The sequence below is a fragment of the Glossina fuscipes genome, unplaced genomic scaffold (assembly GCF_014805625.2).
Source record: "Glossina fuscipes isolate IAEA_lab_2018 unplaced genomic scaffold, Yale_Gfus_2 3, whole genome shotgun sequence".
Lineage (NCBI taxonomy): Eukaryota > Metazoa > Arthropoda > Insecta > Diptera > Glossinidae > Glossina > Glossina fuscipes.
The window spans coordinates 15,962,443-15,987,062 of NW_023998417.1; the positions used below are offsets into that span (position 1 = coordinate 15,962,443).

Below are 24,620 nucleotides of genomic sequence, written 5' to 3' on the forward strand. Positions count from 1 at the left end.
TTGATCAACTCGAAGTTAACGAAAAAATTATTAATTTTCATGAGTTCATATTAAAGAGTAGGCGTTCAATATTCATTTCAAGGTCGATATAATTTTGATTTTTATTATTTTTATTGCTTTTATAAAGAAGCTATAGTGGGTATTGTATAGTGGGATTGCCAAAATTTGCATATGCTGCGTAAACTTTTCACATGTATAGTACGTTCGTCAACTTTTATATATCGCACCTTTTCATTTTCGCTTATTGTTGTATGTGTCCTCTTGCTTACATAAGAATTTCTTACACTAAAAGTCGGACAATGGGCGTCCATTAATTTTCTAATACTTTTTGCAAAATTCACACGAATAGAATCATAGAAATGTATATATCGCATTGTCCTAGTTGTACGCCTTGAACGAGTATGTGCTTTGTGAAGTTTTTATAAGGTTACCTTGTTGGGTGGGTACGCAGAATTCATTTCAAATTGTATATAGTTATTTGCTTATTTTGCTTATGTTCCTTGTGTTGGTTTAAGGTTAAGTGAAAAGGCTGCTTCTAGATTATAGCCACACACACACTATAGGCACACTTTTACGCTACTCGTGCCGCCGTTATACCTAATACCGTTTTCATGGAGATGCGTTAATCAATCGCATAAGTCACAATAGAATTGAACAACTTTTCCGTTTGTTTTATGTTTGTCTGCACCTGTATATCTGCCAGAGTGCAACATTGCCAAATGGATTTTCATTAAGTAAACGCGTTTGTTTGTTTGATTACACACGTTGTTGTCGTTTTGTTGTTCATTTGAGAAAAAACTCATTTTCAAGTATTTTCTAAAATTTTTGTATCTAACTTCTCTTGTTTCTTCTATAGTTGAAAATATATTAAATGAATGTTTGTTACAATGCTGTCCTTGACTATCTACAGAGAATAAATGTAGTAGTCGATAGGATTAGAAAGAGATTATACAAACTTCGAACAAGACTGAACAATAAGAATTTCAAAATAAATTTTGCTTATCCTTGTATCTTCATATTCTCATTAATTTAATAAGAAATTCATAAAAGAGCTTCTGTTATATTCTGTCATCCATACTTAATAGTCAAATTTAAAGTATTAAGTTATTGCTTTAAAAAGTATTATTCTTAGTGAAAACTAATTAAAATTAAAAACTATACAAACGATAAAAGGCGGCGCATTTCAATGGATTTATGCTATGTATTAATGAAATGTATCGTTTTCCCAAATGCCTGCAATAGCTCTAGAAAGCGTATCTTCAATATAAATAAATAAATTACGGTAGTAATTGAAGCATAAGTACTTGCATAAAATTACATCTCACCTGGCTGACAAGCACATTCCTGTAGAGAAACTGTTGGGGCTAAATGTTCATTTGATGCCGCAGCTCCCAGTGTCTGACGTCTTTGTTGGCGTCTAGTTAATTGCAATTGGGATACGTCACGTCTCAGACGATGCAATTCCGTCACTTGGCGTGTGAGTAAACGAACAGCTTGTGTTACATCTTTGGCATTTTCCAAATGTAAAATATGCAAATTTTTGCGATCATTGTCCGCGACGTCGACCAAATCATTACGACCGCCATCATCGACATTTGCAGCAACATCGTCATCGTCTTCATCGTCGTTATCTTCGGGATCATCAAACTCAGACGCTTGTCGAAGTTGCTGCGTATGTTGTTGCAACTGCAATTCGATATCGGTGATGCGTTCGTCCAGCAAATGTAAATGCCTTAAATTGTGTTCGCTTTGTCGAGTTTGTCTTACATTGCAATACAGTGAAAACGCCAATGAAGTAACGCACATCACGTAGAAAAATAAATTTAACAAAGATAGAGGAGTTTTCCCAGCAAGACTGCAGCCACCAGAACTATCATTTCCACCAGATGCAGATGTTAATGCCATTAAGGATTTCATAGGAAATACAGGTATCAGTGTTGTTTTACTTTTACTGCTGTTATTGTTAGTGTTATTGGAATCTAAATTCTGTTGTTGTCGTGGAGGCTGTTGATGAAGGTTTCTTTGTTGTTTTCTACTATTTAACGCGCTATGTGTAGGACTACTATTATTTAGTCCTTGAAGGCGACTAGATGTTGCAGTTGATGTATTCATATCTATTGCTTGTATAAGTGGTGCCTTTGGCATATGTTGTGCTGCATGTGTTGTGTTCGTATGATGGGAAACGTTGGATTCCGTGCTCCTCGTGATGGCTAGCGCGGCTGGATTATTTACTTGCTGTTCGGTGCTCATATTACTACCCAAGGCCATATCATTAACAATATTTTTATTGTACTGTTCCATATTGTTGTCTTGATATGTCAGCTTTTCTATGTTACAATCTACACCAGTTATGGTTGTTTTAAAATTTGTACCCAACGCTCTTGCTTGCTTTGTCGACCCTAGCTGAGAGGGTCTCTCACCGCTTCGCTGCCATCTCATATCACCAACCGCTCATTTCATTCAACCAACCAGCCGTTCACTTCCTAATGTTCGCGGAGCATTACAGTAAAGAATAGCACTTTTCTTAAACAAATGTTTTTATTTTTTCGATTGTGTCGTATGACTTTAAGAGCAAAGTATAAATGGAAATATATCTTTTGAAGTTTAGCTGTAAGTTTTAGTCTTTGAGTGACTCGTGTTTCTAAAACTTTTATTTGTATTTGAGGTAATTGCTTTTATTCTGTTCTAACAAATGGCCTTTGTTGTCATCAAATCATGCGAAAGTAAATCAAACTGCAACTACTGATGCTGATACTTTTGTTGTTACTTTTAATGCCCCGATGTTGATGATGTTGCTGTCCTTGTAAGACAAGCATTTAAAACCGCTTGTAGGCATCACATGCAAGCATAGATATTCGGTTTATGCAGTTGCATTTGCTTTTAACAATAATGTATATGAATGACTTTTCTTTTGGCAGACGTTGTGATGCTTTTTGTGCTGTAGCTGAATAGAATGTTTTTCAACTTGATTTTTCTGCATTAGAGACATGGAAAACTGCGTGCTTTTATATTTAATCTGTATGTATATGTTTTAGCATCACGGTTTATTTTTTTTCAATCTTGCTGCCGTTATTATTACCCTGCTCACACAGGACTTATCGTATCAATCGGAAATACGCACTGCCGTCTCCCCATTCGCTGATTATCAGTATGTAGCGTACCTTGTTAGAACTACAGCGTTTAGCAAATGTCATACGTGCTATGCTTACCTTATATCGACTTAGTGAAGAAAAGGATATTTTTCATTTTTGAATCGTTTCGTTTAAAGTCAATTCTGTGTGTGGTCTGAAACATTCATAGTATTGTTGAGAAGTTTTTTATTTTTCTTTGTTTTTCATTACTATAAGTTGTGCTCCGGTTTGACAAGTTTTTGACAGTCTTCCTTTAACAAAAAGAGATGACTGAGCGAGATTTACGATTTTTGCTTTCTTTGTTTATTTCTTTGGTGTTCTCTTCCGTTCTCTTTTTATTTTTTTTTTTTTTTTATATGACTGTTGATAACACTTTTTCGGCACTTTATTGTTGTCAGCTTAGTTATTGTTCAGTTTAATTTAGAAGTTGTTCAAAAATGTCTTTTCTGCGTTTAGTCTTTGCTGTTGAAAAGAAAAATAAACGGGAAAGAAATTAGTTTATTTAAAAAAAGTAAGCTAATTAAAAAACTTTAAGAAAGTGAAGGAATCTCTATTTTCGCGCTTATTTACACTTGCAGATGAAAACAAGTTATTTCTAAGGACGCACATTTCAATTTCAAGGACAGGGGGGATTGAAACAATCGATGAAATCTCTGACTAAAGCAATACAATTTCACCGAATAGTTAGCAAGCACGGCAAATTCAATTGCATTACGTCTAAACACTTTTAATTAGATGTCATTGCATCGCTACGCTTTACAAGAAGAGTACCCAATGCTCAAGCTAATGGAAAACTCAAGGAAATTTTTATAGCTTGACAGTGCCAGAAGCATTTAAGTTCAATCCAAGATCATTACAAATCCGAGCGAATCGATGGTTTCAGTTGAAAATAAAACACGTCTTCAGGTACTTCTCTAGTTTATACTGCACTTAACTTTCGAATTGTGAGTCCCTTGTTACTGTATCATCGTTTCTTTTGTTGTTTTTTATTTCACCTCTTCCGAAATAACTTTATCGATGCCTTTTCTCATGTTGTGTTTTATATTATGTTGCCTATGCTACCCAAAATGCTAAATTGTTCAAACATATAAGTAAATCAAAAAATTATCCAAATTTTTACGTTGTGCCGAAGAAGCGCTAATCCAACACAAACACTTAATGCGTTTCCATAAATAATATTAATCCTGTTACCTAAGAACGTATTCTCTAATAATAATGGGGACACGGATGGCTAATAAAAATATAATGCACATTAGCTTAAGAAGCAGACGTATGGGTATGGATAAGTGAATAAACATCTAAGCAGATAACAAAATTATGTCGCCTCAAAGCAGGATTTAATAACTTTGCTCCAAAAGTAGCGTAGAATTCCCTGGAAAATTGAGCCAATACATCTTTGACTTGTAATTTTGCATTTGCATCCGAAATAATTCCGATAGTACCTTTTTTTTAATTATATGTAAGATTATCGGTATATGCATACAAGTATACATAAACGACTACACGCAAAAAAAGGAAAATTAACTACAAAGAAAAGTTTAAAGAAATTTTCTTCGGTTCTCGCAGGGTAACGCAAAAGTATAAGACAAGCAAAAGTTAAATTAAATATAAAGTTCATTTAATCAAAGTCATGTTTTACACTAGAGGTTAAGTATATAGTCAGACATATTCATGCATTTGCACTCATAAGCACACACAGACAGGCAAAAGTACAATATTTGTAAAAGCGTAAAGTTAAGTGAACAGCAGCTGATTTCATTAAATATTATGTCTCGCCTCGTCTCATCTATTACGGTAAAGTTTCACGTCTCGTCGTCTGTGTTAAGATTTCACGAGAAAGAGTTTTTCGTTTTATAACTTATTGAGATAGTCGAAAAAGTCCTTTAAGAGACTTCATTAATAGAGGTGTATTTAATTCGATACATGATAATTTTCCTATAATTAACCCTGTTAGGAGCGATGTTAAAGGTAAACAGGTGATTAGCTTTAGGAGCATATGTCCCTTCGTTTATCAAACATATTCAAAAGATTATTGAAATGTGTAACGAGATTAAATTAGCTTCGGAAGAAGCATCTTGTGATTAAGATTTGGACTTAGACAGCCCTTTCAGTCAATACTTAATTCTAAAGATATCTGAGGATGATGATCCCGATACATCCTTGTTGAGTGTTATAGTATTCCCGAAATTATGGGAATCCATATTTCGATTCCAAGTCACGCCGATTTATTCAGTTTTCTCATTTGCTTAACGCTAAGCTTTATAGCAATGTGCACACAAACGCAATCACCAGACACCTCGAACAGTTGTTCTATACTCACATCAATGTGCTTGTGTGTAGATGCAATGTGCAGTTTCTCCTTTTTTTATATTTATTCAGGACAAAAACAGACTCGTAAATTAAAAGTAAAAAAGAATAGAAGTAAAAAAGATTGTGGAAAAAAGGTTGAATTGGCTTGTAAGGATAAATAGTTATGTGTAAGGGTGCGTGCAGGACCAGAAACGGCTGTCTGGCTGCGTATGTGTAAATATGCACAAAAGTAACGTAGTAGTGTTGAAAATAAAGAGAGGTAAAGTAGAAAACTTTGCTTGGCATGTGGCTGTTGCTGTTGATATTTTGTAGGTACTAGTAAAAAAACTAAACCTGGCGAGGCGTGTATGTATGTTAGTTGTTTATTCGTTTGTCGGTTTTGTTGTAGTTAGCAAAAAGAACAAAGCAAACGAAATTAATGCGTACTTATACGTGTAACTGTGAGTATGCGAGTACATTAAAGTCAATTTTATGTTTACCGTAGTTTTAGTTTGAGTTAATTGTAATTCCTTTCCTTTTTTCCAAACAGCGATCGGCTTTGTCTACACAGTTACTGGAATTTTTCTACACATAAATAAATGAACTACAAGCTAAACGTGTGTGCATAAACATTGCATATACATTCATCACAATGAAAAGAAACTAAAACTGAGAAATATTTGGCTAAGCAGAATTATTTAATAAGCAAATTAATGCCACGAGTCCGGATATGATGGTGAATAGTATTAAATCACTATCATTTTTATCTACGAACCGAATTTATTCACTTTCGAAATTTATAAGTGTTGAGCATCGCAACCGAATACGACTATTCGATTATTCTTAGATTCAATCGACAGCGTCGAGAATTTTTTACATAAGAAATTTTGCATCTCAACTACATTGCTACGACAAATTTATGAATTTATTAATCGACATAGTCTTTACTCGACCACAGAATGCTACTTAAGTTCATTCAGAATCTTTACGTTCAGGTAAGAGGCTGTAGAACAATCAAAGGGATTTGAATTCATAAATACAAGTACACTTCATCCGCACCATATCGCCATCAAATTAAATATGTTTCTCCAAGAAGTTTGCACTTCAGTTGTTCCAACTTTAAGGCGATTTACGTTGTGAAATTATTTATCTACGATCGCTATCACTCTTCAAATTTTTTAAATCTGAGGAAATAAGAAAATAAGTAGAAAGAAGAATGAAGAAGCATTTAGTTTAGGGTGAAGCCATTTGTGAGTACATACATTGCCATCATTTAAAAAAATTGTTTTTTTGATTTTGTTATCTCTTGAATCTCTTCATCCAATTAAGCCAAGAATGCTTAATAATATATTTTATCGTTTGGCTTGTTTCTGTGCGGTAGCTTTGGTTCACTTGGCCATTTTCGTTAATTCTCCTGTTTTCGATCTGAAACTATCAAGCAGTCTTCGAATTATCGTAGAGTTTTAACTGTTTATACAACTTTTGGCACTCAGAAGTCCGGAGTACCCCCTGGTTATAAAAGTTATATTAGAAGATATTGTGCGAGTATACTCAAAATTAAGCAAAAATTTTGATATCCAAAATTTTTACGCAATAATGAGGCGAAGAATTGTATAATGTTAGTGAGTGCTATAATGAATTGATGTCCTCTTTCACTAGAATTTTAAATATAATCAGACTTTTAATCCTGTTGTCGCATATGATAACTAACGTCGGGTAGCAACATCGAACAGTACGTTTTACAAAATCAGAAGTGATGGAGTTTCTTTTGTCAAAAACCCCTCTTCAAACACTTTTTTAAAGTATATTGAGCAATAAGTAGTCCTGACCTTGATGCTCTTGGAAAATCAATAAGCCATTTTTGTATCTCGCTTGAAAGTAAGAATGGAAAACCATTGAAAAGTCTAAAGCAAAGCTTAAGAACACATTAAACAATTACTGCATATGTTGTTACTCTCAGGTGTCATATTCGTTCTTTGTTTTTCTCTTAAACTCTGTCTGATGTACACCCTAAATTGTGTTTGTTGTTACCGGCTTTCGGTTTAAATCTATGGGAGCAATTCAAACGCAATCGTAAAGTTGTACCTTTAGGTCTCTGTGTGCATGTGTTCATGTACGTACGTGCATGCTCTAAGAGATAAGTTCTATACATTTTATGTGGCTGTAACGGTATGTTGTATTGTTCAGTTGTGCGGAAAGAATAAATTTAGCAAATAAATAACTATAACCATAATCCTTTTCAATATCGTAAGTTTTCAGAGTTTCAATTCTGGGCACGAAAAACAGAAAACAACCAATAAACTACAGCCAATGGCAGTAACTACAAAACACCTCTTAGGATTCTCTCGCTTTCTACATTTTCATTGCAAACAAAAGCATAGGAATACCAACAAGTGTGCGTTGTGTCTTTGGCATGTGCTATGAATCTGAGTATTCTCATCAGCATTAACGTTGCTTTTGCTGCTGCTGCTTGCCCTCATCATTATCGTCATCATCACTATCGTTATAGATTGAACGGTCGACTTGACTTGCTTGGTTAGTGTTATATGATATCTACACTTTTTCTAAACACATCTGTTTATCTACATAACTGTACAAACTATAACACATAAGTATGAAGTTTTAAATGCACACACATACATATATATATACATATATATACATATATATATACTTGCATATAACTGCTCGTAAGTTATCCGCTTGCAAACGACCACACACTGAAACGCCCCGAAAGTTAAACCAAAATAAAAGCAGCAAAACACAAATGCCTGCATTTACTTTGTCCGCATTCAATACAACAGAAACAACAGACCGTAAACCTTTTTTTCCATTTTTTTTTTAGTGGTTATACGATTTTTTTTTTTCTTATTGTACTTTTTTCTTCACTTCAGTTTTCATACTTAATTTGCATTTCATTTCGAACGCTCCATCGCTGGAGGTAAGCAAACCAATCATTTGCAAGAACACTGAAATGCAAAAACAAATACTCGGAACTATACTCTGTAATCACATGACAACAACTAAATGACTGACCGACTGATTGACTAGCTGCCTGAATGTCTTATATCAGTTCGATATGATTTTGCGGTTTGTCTCTGTGCGGTTTCTTTTCCCTCTTTTTTTCTCTTTTCAATGTAATCATGATTAGATTGACTTATTGCCAAAATACAATGTCTCCTGATTGTCAAAATCCAGTCATAAGCATACACACGCATACATTCTTACATTTACCGTAGAATTCATATCATATTAACGTTCATTCACGATGACATCGTCGATGATGATGATTATGATGATTATGAGCGTTGCTACAGCAATATTGACGACACTGACGATTCGTTTTGCTAGTGCTCATGTTCCTTCTTGACTCTTTTTTTATACATTTGTCTTCAATTTTTGCCTTTGTCATTTACGTTGATATTCTTGCTTGCTTGTTCTCTTCGCTAATATGTTGATGTAAGCAATGCTGACATCGGCAATAATTTAAAATGTTTTGGCAATAATTCATTGCGTTACTTTTATAAATTGATATTAAGATTTGCTATCATTGACTCAAAGCCATACAAATCGTTGATATTTTATCTGCGCTTCTATAAGAGATTATATTACGGAATGTAAAATTATGAAACAAAAAAAAAAAAATCTCACAATTTCTCTACAAGAATCGCAGAAAAATGAAATCGATTCGAACGCAAAAAACTCACATTTATTCTCGCATTATAAAAATGTTTTCCGAAACATGAGAAACACGATATATTCTTTTTTTAAATCGCGTATTGTTATTTAAACAAAGTCCAGAATAAAACCAGAAACCATTTCCTATTCTTTATATATACTACGTTGTAAACACCTTACTTCGTTTGATGAAACCTTAACAGAATTCTCAACGATAACGTAAAACGTTAGTAATATATAAATCTAATCTTCACCCTACTGACATTGTGAATAGTTTAGTTTTCTTAAAGTATTTTCTCAAATAAATTGTACAAATTTTTTATCCCAGAAAATGCATATGCAAAACGCCATCAGAAGTATACCAAGACGCATTTATTAAAAACATAACATTATACAATTGGTTCCAGGATATAGAATAAAACTGTGACTTTTTCATTTGAAAGCACTGTCTTTAAGCTGTACGCAAGTGTATCAATTTACATTCTCTATACTTCCGTCAATCCTTACGGATGATGAACAGTGAATGTAGTACGATATCCAAAACCCAAATAACCATGATACGGAATACGCGAACCAATAGCATCGACCATGAAGATCTATTTGAGATGTTGTGTATTACGGTTTATTTGAAGTGAAGGAAATCGTCACTAATGAACGGTACCAACAATCATTGTTTCGATCGTGACAAAAAGTGATGCCAAATATCTTGATATCCTGAGTTTCAATCTAACGAAGACCAACCCCACAGACCAACACTCGCCCAGCAAATATTTCCAATTCTAACGTACATGTCCTACACTTTCCGCTGTTATCCACAAGCAATACTCCATTCTAGTAACGCGGATTTCAATAAATGGGTCATTATTTGCACGCCATCCGTCGGACGATTTCCAAATACGAGTTCTTTGTAAGGTAGCCGCAACAGGCTACCCATTTCTTCGAGGGAAACTCGAAAATTGCGTGAGAGATGGGAAAAATAGTAGATAGCGGCGGACATTACTATGATTAATTTGTTCATTCATTTTGTTTCGCAACAACAAACGAACAAAATGGCCTACGGAACAAATTTACATCATCAATGTTTTAAAGCAATACAACAGGGGGGCGAATTGAGGATGCACTAAGTCCATAATATAAACATTGAGTTTTTCTAAGGAGCTTGTTTTCGCATACTATGTTTACAATATTTTAAAATTGCTTTGGGTTGATATCGTGAAGGCCTCTGTGGACCTTCAAATCCATTAACAATCACATACTAAAACGCTGTTAATGGCCTCGAGTTAAATTAAATGAAGACAAACCAGAAAAATCTGCTTTTGCTCAGCTTTTTATTCCATCTTACCAAAGGGCGAAAACGTAATCAACCCCTTTTAGTCCTTTTCTCAAAAAAGTCGCAGTAAACACTGTCGTGATCGTAGCAAAGGTATATGTGCCTAGTAAATAACTGACTCTATTTTGATTTTTATTCCTTCTTTCTCTTGAATTTTGTGCAAAAGAAATGAGACAATGATGATAATAGACGTCATCCGTTCGAAAGAATTTTATTTAAATTAATTTGAAAAATTTACGTAAAATGAAGACCTTGAAGTTAAAACAGGAATTATGCCAATAAAGCAACGTTGGCTTAATAAAACGTTAGCAAACTGTCGTATTCAACAGAAACTGACAAAATGCCCATATACTTAATAGAAAAAAGGAAAGGTTACTACTATAAAAGATTGTGTATTGGAAGATTGAACTTTTATGCTTGAAAGTTCTTAATGAAACTAATTGAAAATTGTTTGGAATTGTTATGCATTCAAGAATCAGATGGAAATTTCATTGAAGATAATGATTTACTGCTATTGCCGCTCTCATTGTTGATTGAGGCCATTTCGAATTTCTTGCGTCGAATTGTTAAGCATTGGAAACAATTTCTTGATTTTTGCGAAGAAAGAACTTAAAGAGCAATGTAAACAAATACTTTTGCACGTAATGCAGCTCCTGGAAAACGTACTCAAATCCACAGACACACGTTAATGTTAACATTCGTGTAGTACGAATTATATTAAATTTTCAAAGGCACGTTTTCCCTGCTATTGTGCTCTTCTCGTCAAACAATAATGATTTTAATTTAACCAATAAAATACACAAGCATATAAAAGGTCACCAAATTGCAAAGGAATGTGTGTGAGAAATTGCAAATGGTTAAAATATTTTGTCATGCTCGTCATCATTCATTATCAACGATCTGTATTTTCCAGATTCTGTAAACCGCTTTGTTACTCAAATGCTCAAGCAAATGCAATGTCATGTTATAAAGCAAACATTCGCATAATTGAATATTGATTGTTGTACTTAAACATCAATCCAGTCGGCACTATTAACACCGTCATCATCATTATCATCATCATTGTAATTCATTATTATCAGCGTTAATAACAGCGTGGTATAGCTTTCAGTGCTTAGTTGTCGTTGATGAGACTGGGTACATTACAAGGCACTTGTGTGTGGCGGTGTAGCTGCATACACTGCATGCATAGACGCCCCTTGATACTGAATGGAAAAGCAAAAAAGGGAATGACAGCAAATTCTTCTAATTTGTGTTCAATTCAAGAAAGACGAAATGCATCATTCATTCAATTGATTTTCATTAAATATGCGGTTCTACTTTCTTTTCTCTCCGTACCATAATATTTCAGATACATTTATACACAATTAGTTTATGGCTTTTGTGCACATTGTGGTTGAGAGTTAAAATACGTATAAAAAGAAGTGCAGAAATGTTTGCAGTATAAATTGATTGGAAGGGGAGAATATTTCGGTATGGAACCGTGAGGAATATGCTCATGTGTACACACAGAACAAGTAGTAAAACACTTTCACTTGACTATATGCTCATGTAAACTCACCATGAACTTTCCGTCCACCAATGTCGTGCAGGGGAAGACTAGACAAGAAAAATCTGTAGGAAACTTACTTAAAATTTGGCTTTCATTCTCTGTCATTTCAAATTTTAAAATGGAAAAAATGTGAACAACAGTTAGCAGCACGACCTAGACGTCTAATTAAGAGAATCGCATCAAAGTGTCGTTCTGTTTACCAGCACATAAACCATCCCTATATTGAGAAACAATCGGCGGCCTTGAGGCATCATGTACCTTCTAGCAATATATAAACCGAAATTCATCAACCGGACAGCGTGCTGACAACCAAGCAAGAGAGAGTTTGCCGAACGTGAGGTCATTGTTCATTGGTGTTCTTAGGTCTCTCGGTTTCTCCCCGAAAAATAATTCTTCTTTTATCCATAACTTTAATTGAGCCGTGATTCGGTCAATCAGAATGTATAGTTGCAATCTTTGCCTTATAAGGCAAAAGCTTTCTTATGTGAAAATTTAAAATCGCGTAAACTTATTCTTTTCGGCAAATATTTTAATCTAGAAAGTCTTAATTTTTTTTTATATACGAAATGAAAATCGGTCCAAGAGAGTGATTTTACTAAATTCTCCCCATATATATTTTTATATTTTTAATTTTTAGCACAAGAAAGTTGCATCAGTTCACTTCACGAGTCCACTCCACGGTAAGTGCTGCCATGAAAGGTGCATCTTGGGGGGTGAAAGAAGCTTTAATTTTTAGTATTTTATCGCGAAAACAGATTAGAATTGCATTAATTGTGTGAAATATTTAATCGTCGGCCTTGTCATTGATTTGAAATGTTACTAATATGGTCTTCGAGCTGAAAGCTTGAACGTTAACGAGCCACTTCCATATTCATAGACGACAAAAGAACCTAACGCTTATTTAGGTTTACTAAATTATTTGCAACCATACTAACAGCCACAAGTGTGCATGCAAATTTCTCTGGTTATTTCATGTTTACATATATGACATTAAATTTCAAATAATTTGTGTTCAACGGCTTGTGCGTTTTATAATTGTATTAATAACACAATGTAGAAACAATATTATATGGTATGGCCTCCGGTCGTTTTCTTCTTCTCTTACTTTACACCCCATCAAAAACATTCCCTGTCCTCTAGTTCTTACATTATATCTTGGCTTGAAAGTATGAAATGAAAACATGTTACTAATAGTTTAGCTTATTTACTGGTAAGGTAACGACGCGCGAAATAATAATAACAGTAATCATTTACAAATACAGTAAAAGGTGTATAAAGTATTGCACACAGTGATAATGAAAACGAATTACGAAAACAATGTAAATTTAGGCACAAACAAGCGATAATTGTGTGGAGAGTGCGTGGCACAATTTTGAAAACGTTCAAATATTTCTTATTAGGAACTTTAAAATTTTTCTATATTAAAGTTTGTGGTATTTTGTACGGACACCTCTTTGAGCAGACGTTTATTTATAGAGTAAAAAAGATGTAAAAATCCTCTTCCTTTTATGAATGGACGTCTTTCTGCCCTCAAGCCACTATTGCGAATGTAAAACCAAACATATCAAACACATACCGACATGTTAAAGGGTCAAAGCCCGGCAGGTCTTTTCTTTACCAAAAATAAAAGCAATAAAGATTATCTTCAGAGGCCAAAGTAGCAAGGCATCAACCAAATGATTGCCCCAGCAAGGCTATGAGCAGCCAATATGCAAAATATGCGACCAAAATATTATGTGACGATGAAGGAGTATGGCCGTTCATACCTGTATAAGCTGGCATGTATGCACGAAGGCGACAGTAACGGGCAAACCACAACCAACCTGCTTGTCGGAAACGGTAGTAGACAAAAGATGAAAAAAGAAACCCGGTCAGTCAGCTACTAAATGCGAACATTATAGTGTTATAAAAGAAGCCCTAAAGAGATGCATACCAGCAGTGAACGTTTGCGAAAACGTTTTGCCGTAAAAACCACATTAATGTCGCACGTATACAATGAAGGTTTTCAAGAAGGAAGGTAACAAATAAGTCAAATAGGCCATAAGTAACAAAATGCCAAAGCACAGAACACTTATGCAACAAAGAACAAACGTGTAAGTGCATGGATAAGCTTAAGAGCGTACTTTGTTTACCCATTTAAGCAATTTGCTCATTTGTCGCTCAATGGCGTTGTTTTACTATTGTCCGGCAGGTCCGTTCGTCGCCATATGATCTCTTATGTAGCCTTCTTTAGAATTCTTCTGTAAATTTTCCCTACTGGTTTTGCAGTGTGTGTGATATGTTTAAGTTTTTTGAGTTGCAACGACCACAAAAAAGAAAGCAAGGTATAATAAAAAGGAGGCGACTATACAAATAACGCGCTAAAGGAAAAAGGTTGACATTTTAACAGGCGACACTAATACCTGACAAACTGCCTGTTATAGTATATCTTAGTATGTGTATCTTGGGTATGGGTTTTTGCGCGCGACAGGCATGTTATGCGCAAAGTGCCTACGGTGGTTTGTAGTCTTCTTAGCTTATGAGTCACTTAAGTCATTTGTATAAATATTTCATGCCCGTACAGACACAAATATTACGTTAAGCGTACATGCAGGAACTATAGCAACAACATTTCTCTAAAGTGGAAATCTTCTTTATTGCTTTTGTATGATTTGTACCTACTCGTTGTTGAGATTTAGTATTTTAGTGCATGTATATGAGCGTAAATGTGAAAATGCAATTTAGCATTTTACTAGTTCGTCGGTCTCCGCGTTTCTACGTATATATGCACAAGCAATTAATTTTTAACTACTCACACACAATGACATTAATGACGCTACATTATATTGTACCAGTCGTGCGGTGGTTTAAGAAAATTACACTCTCTAAAGGCTCAGAAAATCGAATGGTATATGGTATAGTGTGCATACACATACATATCTTGGCACGACCGAAAGTAATTAAGTTAAGGTGCTAAAACCACCGGATTTTAGTTGCTTGATTAATTTTTCGCCATAATTGCGACGCGTTAGCTTTTCTGTATAAATGCTGCATATGCAGAACAATGGTCGGTTTGCTGAAAGCTTATTACATACAAATCGATTATTATAGTATTAAAACGAAAAATAATATTTGAATATTTCAAGAATTTTCAGAATTAATATCAAGTAGCGTCAATTAAAACAAAAAAAAAGGAGCTGCCAATATCTATATTTTACGGTATTCACAGTCATACCGCACAATTTACATATAGATGCCTTATATTCGAAAGACGAGTTCCTTGAAAGATGCACTTACTTCTTCTAGCTACGATATGCAATTACCGCTTACTTTTGCACTTCGATCAGCGTAATGTTCAGAGAGATTGCTTTCTCATCATTTCAATCATTGTAGCACAAAGAAAACAAGTTATTCTAGTAACTTTTTTGAAGAAGTTTTGTGTACAACGCTTTTATTCTCTCCCAACGAACTCATATATGGCTTGAAAAAATATTAACGCCAGGTTCAGACGGAATATTTTAATATCTCAAATTACGGTTATTTATGATTGGATAAGAATGGATAAGGTTCATCGAATAAAAAAATTTAAATGAAGCTTGAGAAATCTTATGACCGTAAGCAATTTAACGACTGGCTGCACAAACTAACGGACGAATGCATAGACGAATCGTGCTAAATCGATTGCAGATCTTGCGGTCATCAACGTATATTCTTTATGGGATCTCAAACACATATTTCCAGGGTACTGGTATTTCACGCGTTAGCGCCAATCCAAATTCATGTAATGCAACAAGTGTTCGAATATAAATTCAATAGTTGCAAGAAGTGCGTTCTTTATTGCTCTCTTGATAGATCTGTTCTACCGATCAAATCGAGATTCCTGCGGTGAAAGCTATTCATCTTCAGTTCGGCAACTACGAGAAGTTATTACCAACAATATTTTTCGGTGTTAACAATGTTATCTATCAATGTTCTGACCTGGCTTCTTAAAATTGACGGAGCTCCAATCATTTGCGGTATGGATTGACATTATTATATACATAAATCGTAAAACATATCTTCTATAAAAAGTCAACTGTTTCTCTTCTTATTCCGCTTATCTGATCATAATTTAATGCTACTTCCTGTCGGTAGACACCAGCGAATGAGTCCCTATATCAATGAAGTAGCAAGAGCGTTCCTTTGTTTTCTCTCAGTTTCATGTAAAGGCTAAACATATATTATATACATTTCAAGAACGCTTAGCATCACTGAAATATTATTGATAAGAATATTTTAACTAGTACTTCTTTTAATTATGTTATAAAATTGTTCCCTCGTGCATAGCTTCTACGCATTACACAATCACGTACGTATGTACAAGTATATACATCAGATGTAAAATTCATTTTAAAACTCCCCAGTCAATGTCAATTTAAAATACTTAACAGATCGAAAAACATGACATGACACTTAGATATGTGATAAGCCTGCACTGTGTATATGCATTACAAAAAACGCATACTCTCACACGTGTAGAAAAGCTATCAGCTGCTGCTTGTTAATGCATTTTCAGATAATTTCTTAATTTTCACCTTCCGCTGGCGGTACAACATGGATGTATATGAAATTCATATTTTGCAAACGCATACAAACCATGCCATAGACACACATTTACAAAAGCGAGTACAGCGGCACACCACCAGCATCATCAGCATCCACATCACCAGCAATAGTAACATTAAGCCACTTGCTGTTGCTAATGCCGTTGCTATTGCTACTATTGAATGAGCATAACACAATTTACGGAGCCCCTCTTTCTCCTATATCTCCATCATCAAGGGTAAAAAGTTTGTGTGAATGTGTAGAGGAATATAAACGCACGCACGGAAATAAATACTGTTGCCTTTATTTATGCATTCATTTCATTTCATAAGCGTCAATGAATTCGCACATTAGCTTCCCCTACCACAGAGGGGCACCACCACCACACGCACAGTTATATGATAGCAACTACATTATAGCAACAGGCAGTTTCAATTTACACGTCCATATACGAACGCATATGAACACTCAAGTGGGGTCTTTCGCAGCGATTGTATGTGTGCATATGTGCATTTATGTGCGTATATATATATATATATATATATATATGTATATGTGTAGATATATATATATATGTAAACATTTATACCGTTTGATTGTCTAACATTCTACTATTGTCTAGAAAAGAGTCGCATTATTATTAAGTTAAAAGTAAATCATTTTTTCAACTTTCATTCGAGAAATACGCATATCTCTACAAACACGTACACATGCGAGCATATGTCATTCATTCACACAAATGAAAACAACTTTGCGGTTGTAATGTAAGCACTAAAGTGTACCAAATTATTTCCGTATTTTCTATTATTATTATTATGATGATGATTTTTATGGATTGTTATTTGAAGTAAATTGTTGAGGAGTTCATTTAACTACAACTGCGTTGTTTTTGTAGCGACGTCCAGTTCTATTACAGTGTATTGCCAGAGTTGCTTTCTGTGTGTATCTCGCACTCACGATATGCTATAGTTTAAATCTGAGCTGAGTGCTTTATGCAAAACGTCAGTTCCCCACAACGTAGATGGACGAGCACATTTTCTTCTCTTTTATTCTTACTTTTGTCTGCTTCATAATTTGCTATAACCAACCATTCACTCGTCCATTCCTCTTATAATAATTTCGTATTTTATTTTTATGTATAGCCTTTGGTGTTATTGTTACACTGAACGCTTTTTGGACGTCGACTACGAAATTTTGATGATGTTGTTGATAATTTTCTTGATGTACAGTATTTCGTGATGAGGATAACGACGAGGATGATGGCTGCGATGATGAACTATGATGACGGCAATAATGATAACGATTTTTCGTTTGTACGATTGGTCTTCATTGTTAAATGTACTGCAAGCAGGCGTGTTTAAACACATTTCTCTGTACTTCTTCCAATTCTTTGTTTGTAATACTTAAACGCTTTCAGCGTTGTGGACATTTTTCCAAAAAGATTAAAAAAAACTTCTTCGTTTACAATGCTGGGCAAAAGTTAAATCATTTTAACCCCTTTTGCTATGGTGTAGCAAATTTCCATATAACGCCAGTTCATTTGTTTCGTTCACAGTAATGCGCTCAATTTGCTTTAAATAATTGTACAGAATTTATTCCTTGGAACCTCTGCCCCTTCGCTTTTTCAGCTTTAAATGTTTTCAATGAATGCTTTGTTGCAAATGTTCCGTATTTCAATCTTTCCTCCTACTGTTTACAGCAAGGGCACACAGCCGAAGTAAATCATTTTAAGCTTCCTGCCAACGTACTCGTTTATATTTTTGGAATATCATATTCATTGTGTCTACGTTAGCCAACGACAGTCATCAGCTTCGCCTACAGCATATAAAATAATTGGACCTTGGTAGAATCTATTCCATGCAATTATATTTGTTATGTTATGGTTACGGTGAACTCTGACGGAAGTTACTTGATCTTGATAGATGAGAAGTTTGATTTTCAATTTGGACATTACGTGACCTAAAAAATGTTGACCGTTCAGCTCAGGGCACATTCACATAGTCCATGCACTCTACTATTTTCATTATTATCTTTTCAAGCGTCTCGTACAATATATGTATCGTAATCTATGCTTTTCTTTCTCAATTTGCTCTGGCTGATCTGGCAATTTCTTGAGATATATTATTGGCAGATAGAAATATTGGCGTTACTCTTATATCTTGCTTCCACTCGTAGCTTCACGGACCTTTTTCATTTTACACTAATAATTGTAGGACTTAAGGACCAGTGGTCCTAAAAGTTTAAAGTAAATGCACCACAGAAAGGCGAGCGAATTAATTTATGAAGAATTTGTCCAGAGGATAAAGTTCGTTAGAATCATTGTTCGCACAACATTCTTGGGCCAATTTTGAAACATTTTTGACTGCGTCGAGCTCGTAAGTAAACACAGTTACGGAAAGAATGCGAAAAGCAAGCCAACTTTCAAATATTTAAAGAGATAATAACGTAGATTGATTACAAAGTATCTTTTAACTTGGAAAAAAAAGGCTACGAAATATACAAAAAACATAACTGGAAACTCCTTACCCTTTAATTTTGTTTCACAAAGCAGACACATTCCAAGACATAATACACGGCCGATCTTTCTGTCCTCAAAAAAAAAAGTTCGATTATCTATAATTTAAAATGCTATCTTAAGTTGCGTGTTCGCAAATGTTGCTGATGTCCTTGTTCAAGCTCTTCTTAATAGAAAGCCTTTCTTATTTATAAGAGAAAAAATAAAATTAATTATTCCACCTTGAAGGTCTGCATGTAAGTAAAGCCGAATGTATTTTAGGGAACAATCTAAAACCTTCTCTTTAAATATTTACCTACTTACGCTTTTTATACATTTATGTGCTTTCTTTAATTCATTTCTTCCCCCCATTTTTCTTGAACAATAAAATACATGAAAAAAATGAATATTATAAGAGTAGAAAGAAAGAAGAAGAGAAGAGAAAAGTAAGTGAATGAATGAAAGGCAAAAAAAAAAATGAATTTTCATCCATGTAATTGACTTTTGAAATTAAGTCACTGTGATAGCAGAGACTCAAAATACTTCAAGCATCAAATGCTCTTCTCCGAAGGAGAGCAGGACGTTGACTCGCTGACGAAACAGATGACAACCACCACCGGCAGACTAAGAGAACGGGGGCATCTCTATTATCTGAAGGTATGTGAGTGGAAAAAAAACAAATTACAGTCATTCAAGCACTTCATTAAAGTCTTTTTAATGATGCTTTACTAGCAAACAAACAAACAAACAAACAGATAAAAATTAAAATAAAAAATTCTTTCATTACGCTCATACCCATCCCACTCTCTATGCTCAAAATCGTCGTGGCAGAGATAAGAAAATATAATAATCTTTTCATTTTTGTCAAGTGGAAACTTAATTCCATGCTCTTTTGTGTGTAAAACTCGCATTATTACCATAAATTTCTAACAAAATCAATGAAATTTTATTTAATCTGGCTAGAAGAGGAAGATTAAGTTCGCGTGTCTTCCAGTAAGCAAACAATTTTTACATTTTAATTAACTATTTGCAAAAATATCAAATATGTTGGATAAACTTAAAACTATTCGTTTATATATCTATCTCTAATTATTACACAGGAATGTACATAGATTTTAAAAGACGATTTAACTGTGTTCAGCTTATTTGTATATTTAATATTCTCCAGAATTTGTAAAGTTAAGTACTTCATCATAGTCATTGCTCAACGCTTTTGTGTTAATTAAAATCACTTTATTCAAGAATTTTAGAATGAATAGCAAGGAAGAAAACTACAGCAATTGGGTCTTTGTTTAACACCACGCCAACTTATAAGCCATTGATGGAAGCCACTTGTTCCATTGCTTAAATATGTAAAATTTTGAATAACTCATTTCAGGCCTTGGTACGAAAGAAATTGTGAAGGCGTTTATTTCTTACCCCAATCACTTCACGATAACGGTAACGAATCATCGGAAGCTGTAGATCAATTTAAATTTCAAAAAGCAAGTTTGAAGGCATATTTTTATATGAAAAAGATATATGTCAGGATGTGGATAGAATTTTAATAGACATCGAGCTTCAAAAAACCAACTAACTAATCACTAATTACGTCCTCAAGCTCCCTTTGGAAAACTAAATTATTTATTATAATTACCAACTGAATCAGATGTGAGAAAATCTATCGGCTGACTTCTTAGAAAACGCTAGAAGACGCTATAATCGCGATAAATATTAACGGCGATGAAATGAAATATGTTTTCTTGCCCTGTTTTTTTTCAAGAAACATAATACATATCCAAAAATATTTTGTAAGTTTTAATGTCGCCCAGTATATCGAAGTGTTTTGAGTTTTTGTTAATTGTGACTGCAATAATGACTCTTAAATATATATTTCCCGAATAACGGGAAAGCGGAATCCACTTGGCCATATATATTTGTGCTTTCGTATAAGCTTTTTTATAAACGCCCACCACTTCATAAAAGTAGAATACTAATGCCGATCTTACATTCTTCTCCTTTATTTTGCTTAGATTATGTTCAAGCATTAGCTAAATAGCTCCGTTAGAAAAAGCTCATTAGTCACGTCTACATAATAGACCTTCCCTTTTTTTATCATTATATTGCCTCTTCAAGATGACATCTTGCATCTGCTAGATTGTTTCCTCAGAAAATCCCTCAAATATGCATACACCTCTTGCTCGCGGTTTACTATACCGTCTGCCTCTTGACTAAACCAATGACAATGTGAAACGTCCAGTTGTTTGCGATAGAACGAGTTAAATATTCACGCGATCGTCTCCCTTATACAAACGGAAAGATCTACGAACCAAAACTATATAGACAATAATTTCCTATTCACAGATTTTCCGATACTGAGCACACTACAGCTTAAAGAATGTTAGCAGGTCGCAACTTTACTTTTACTTGTAAATTTCATGCACATTTCATTGCTGACAGCTAATGCTTAATTTTATTGTGATGCAGGACGTACTAAGTTTTTGCGCATGCGTGTAGCAAAATGGGGCCTGTTTTCTGGACATCGCCCAATATAAACGTTCTCATGACACAGAATTTCTTATATAGCAAAAAAGCGAAAAGCGTATGAAGAAAATAGATGAAGATAAATACAATAAGATTTTCGGGAAAAATTCATTTTGCTAAATGTCAATCATGTCACTTCACGTTCTGAATCCCCTCGTCCATATAACCTCAGCAGTAAAAATTTATCGTTACGTAAAAAGATTAGAAATTTTCGAGTTTATCAGGAAAATCGATTATGATTTGTGTCGCCCGAAGTGGTCTTTTTACTTCCTTTTATATTGGGGGGGGGTTTCGAAAAGTGAATTAATATTATCTTTAAAATCGCTAAATGAAAGCACCATGAGCATCATCCGTGAAGACGATGGCGCATGGCAAACCTGATTTTTCTTTGATTGAGGGGAATATCCAAAAAATACAAATAATAAAATATACGCTTTTTAAGTCTTCTCTCTTATATTTATTAAAGTATGAAATTTTTTGGATGGAGTAAATTTTGAAGTGTTTCAAGAGCACTCGAAAACATTGGACTCGTTCAATATTCATAGTAAATAAGTGTAAGTGAAGTGTATGGAATTATAGAAACCCCTAAAAACCGGTAACAGCGACACCAACACCAACACCAAGAACGCTAACTCCCGACCAAACAAATAACATCTTGTGATTTCTTTTTTTTTTATGATCAAGTGAGTGCGCAATGCAAATACCAAATGCGCCCACACCGACCGTTCGAAAAAAAAATTGCAATGAACGACGCGAAAACCTTAAAATATGCAGCAAGTATATACCCACATAAATATACGTTCACAATGTCCGTTTTAATAGCAACAGCAATAATAACAACAGCAACAGCCCGAAGTTGAGAAATTCATTGAGAAAGAAAACCTATTGTCAGCCACTAGAGCAACTGCTGACGCTGAAATTGAAGTTGATGCTACATACGTAGCTGTTATTGTTATTTTTGTTATTGGTATGTTGCTAGTGTTCAAGTGCTGGCTGCTGCTTGATGCCTTTTTTCAATTTTTGGTGAAGTGTTGCTTAAGTATGAGCAAAAAGAATAAAAACGACAGAATGAACCACGTAAACGAGTAAGAGCTCATGTTAAATATAGAATATGCAACATGCTGAAGACGAGAATGAAATTGACGATTATGATGCGATGATGATGATCACAATAACGAAAAATAGCAGTGCTGTAAAAACAAAACGGCCAGTGGCACTTATTTAAAGAACTGAATGGAATGCTATTGAGCATGTGCTTGTTATAAAGACATTGACGGTTCAAAAAATTTTCTAGTGAATGTATATGATATGATATGATACACATATATAGGTGTACATTCGCTCGTGGTTCATTCTTCTCAATGACATAGTCAAGAAGTTAGTAACTAGAATATCCCAGAAAATGAAGAAATTAAACAAAATCTGCTACCACCCTCTTAGTCTTTGGGTAAGTGAACACCAATTTTTACTACCCGGCACAACTTAAAAACCAATAGTATTTTGAATTGTAAATGACATATGTAGATCCGTACACGTAGGCACATATAATTTTAGCAATTTCTTAGAGTTTAGCTCACCGCCCTTTTCGCCTTGCCTTAGCACGTAGCATTTTATGTTCATAAAATGTTTCTCTACTTTGCTGTACTTTCCTTTTATGTTCTTTGCTTTTTTCCGTTGGTTTTTTTTATGTTTTTATTGTAGTATTTTACAATAGCTTGCTTTATTTTCTTACCCGATTCGTTCGTTGTTAATGTAATCCACCCTGTTTTGGATATTTTGGCAAATAAAAACATTCATTTTATATTTCGCTTACATCCACAAAAAAAATTTTCCAAGGCTTCTTTATAAACAAGATTTTATTCAATTTTTTTTTTATTCTTTTTTATTTTAAAGCTTTATTTCTTTACTTTAACTTTTCTTTCTCAACTTTCCACCCACACACATTAACCATTTTGTTTTTTATACGAAAACGCTCACGATATTCTATTTTTTTTTAAATTTTTTTTAATGCCGAAGTAGCTAACACGCGAAATAAAGACACCCGCTTTTCACGAAAGTCACCGTGCAACTAAATTTTTATACAAATTCAGAACCCGTTGTCGTCACCACTACTATCGTTGTTGTCGTTGCTGTTGGGATTGCTTGCTTAATCGCTGGTTGCTACATTTATTGTTAAGTCGGAGGCAAAGACATTTTCTCCCTTCTCCACATGTAATAATAAATTTGCGAGAGTATGTCTCTCAATTTTGCCTTATGTAAAAGACACGTTTGTATTATTCACTCTATGTTTTCATCAATTGAAGTAAACCGCACCTTCATCGCACACGTTTTGAATTTAACGTCCGTTAATGGAAAGATACATTTTGTCACTTGGACGTTCGTATTGCAACTGCTTGTGTTCCGATTTCAACTTTCCTCCCCACACAACACAACATAAGTAAATAGCAAAAACAAACCTGCCAGACACAGATATTTCTTGCTGCATACTCTAACAAATCATCAATTCAATGCAACATCTAAATAAAAAAATAAATAAAAAATTCTGTTAGCCTAGAGCTATCTACCGAAATATGTTGAAAATGTATCACATAGGATCGTCGTATATTATAAAATTCAAAGCCAACGAACAGAAACCTTTTCCTCTATAATACATTAAACTTCAGAACACACAAATTTCTATAGTATATTTTACTTCAGGGATTAAGACTTTATTTATAGATGTTCACTTATCCTTTTTGTCTTTAAGAGAATAAGTAACTACTAATTGAAGTGATTCTATAAAAATATCCGGCAACGCCAGGATTTCAATCTTACATATTCATTCATCTTTCTTCTCTCAAACAGATTTACTCTCGTTGTGCTGAAGCACTTCCTCTGCTCTCAGACAAATTGTTGCTTTTAAAAATTGAAAAAAAAGAAAAACTCTTACCCATCTACTCAACCCCAAACATGTTTTTCATTGATGCCATGTATTCTCTTATATTTCATCTGGCTCTCTTATTAAAATGATGTTCTCCTCTCACATTCGAGCACTAATTTAATGTTTTCCCTTTTTATTTA

General features: G+C 34.3%; 1 protein-coding gene across 8 annotated transcripts in view; it reads right to left on the reverse strand.

Moving 5' to 3' along the window:
• Positions 1-23,414, reverse strand: part of LOC119635114 (collagen alpha chain CG42342) — a 127,517-nt gene extending 104,103 nt beyond the window's left edge. For 7 of the 8 annotated variants that reach the window (XR_005247021.1, XM_038029701.1, XM_038029700.1 and 4 more), the window contains exons 1-2: positions 23,293-23,414; positions 1,326-3,593 (exon numbers count right to left, since the gene is read on the reverse strand). Coding sequence is in view for 7 of the 8 variants with exons in the window: in XM_038029701.1 (XP_037885629.1) it covers positions 1,326-2,439 (1,114 nt within the window). In the remaining variant the exon portion in view is untranslated. Of the gene's footprint in view, positions 1-1,325; positions 3,594-23,137; positions 23,250-23,292 lie in introns of those variants that run through there. The other variant, XM_038029697.1, reaches the window with a different exon arrangement.
• Between the last annotated feature and the right edge of the window lie 1,206 nt (positions 23,415-24,620).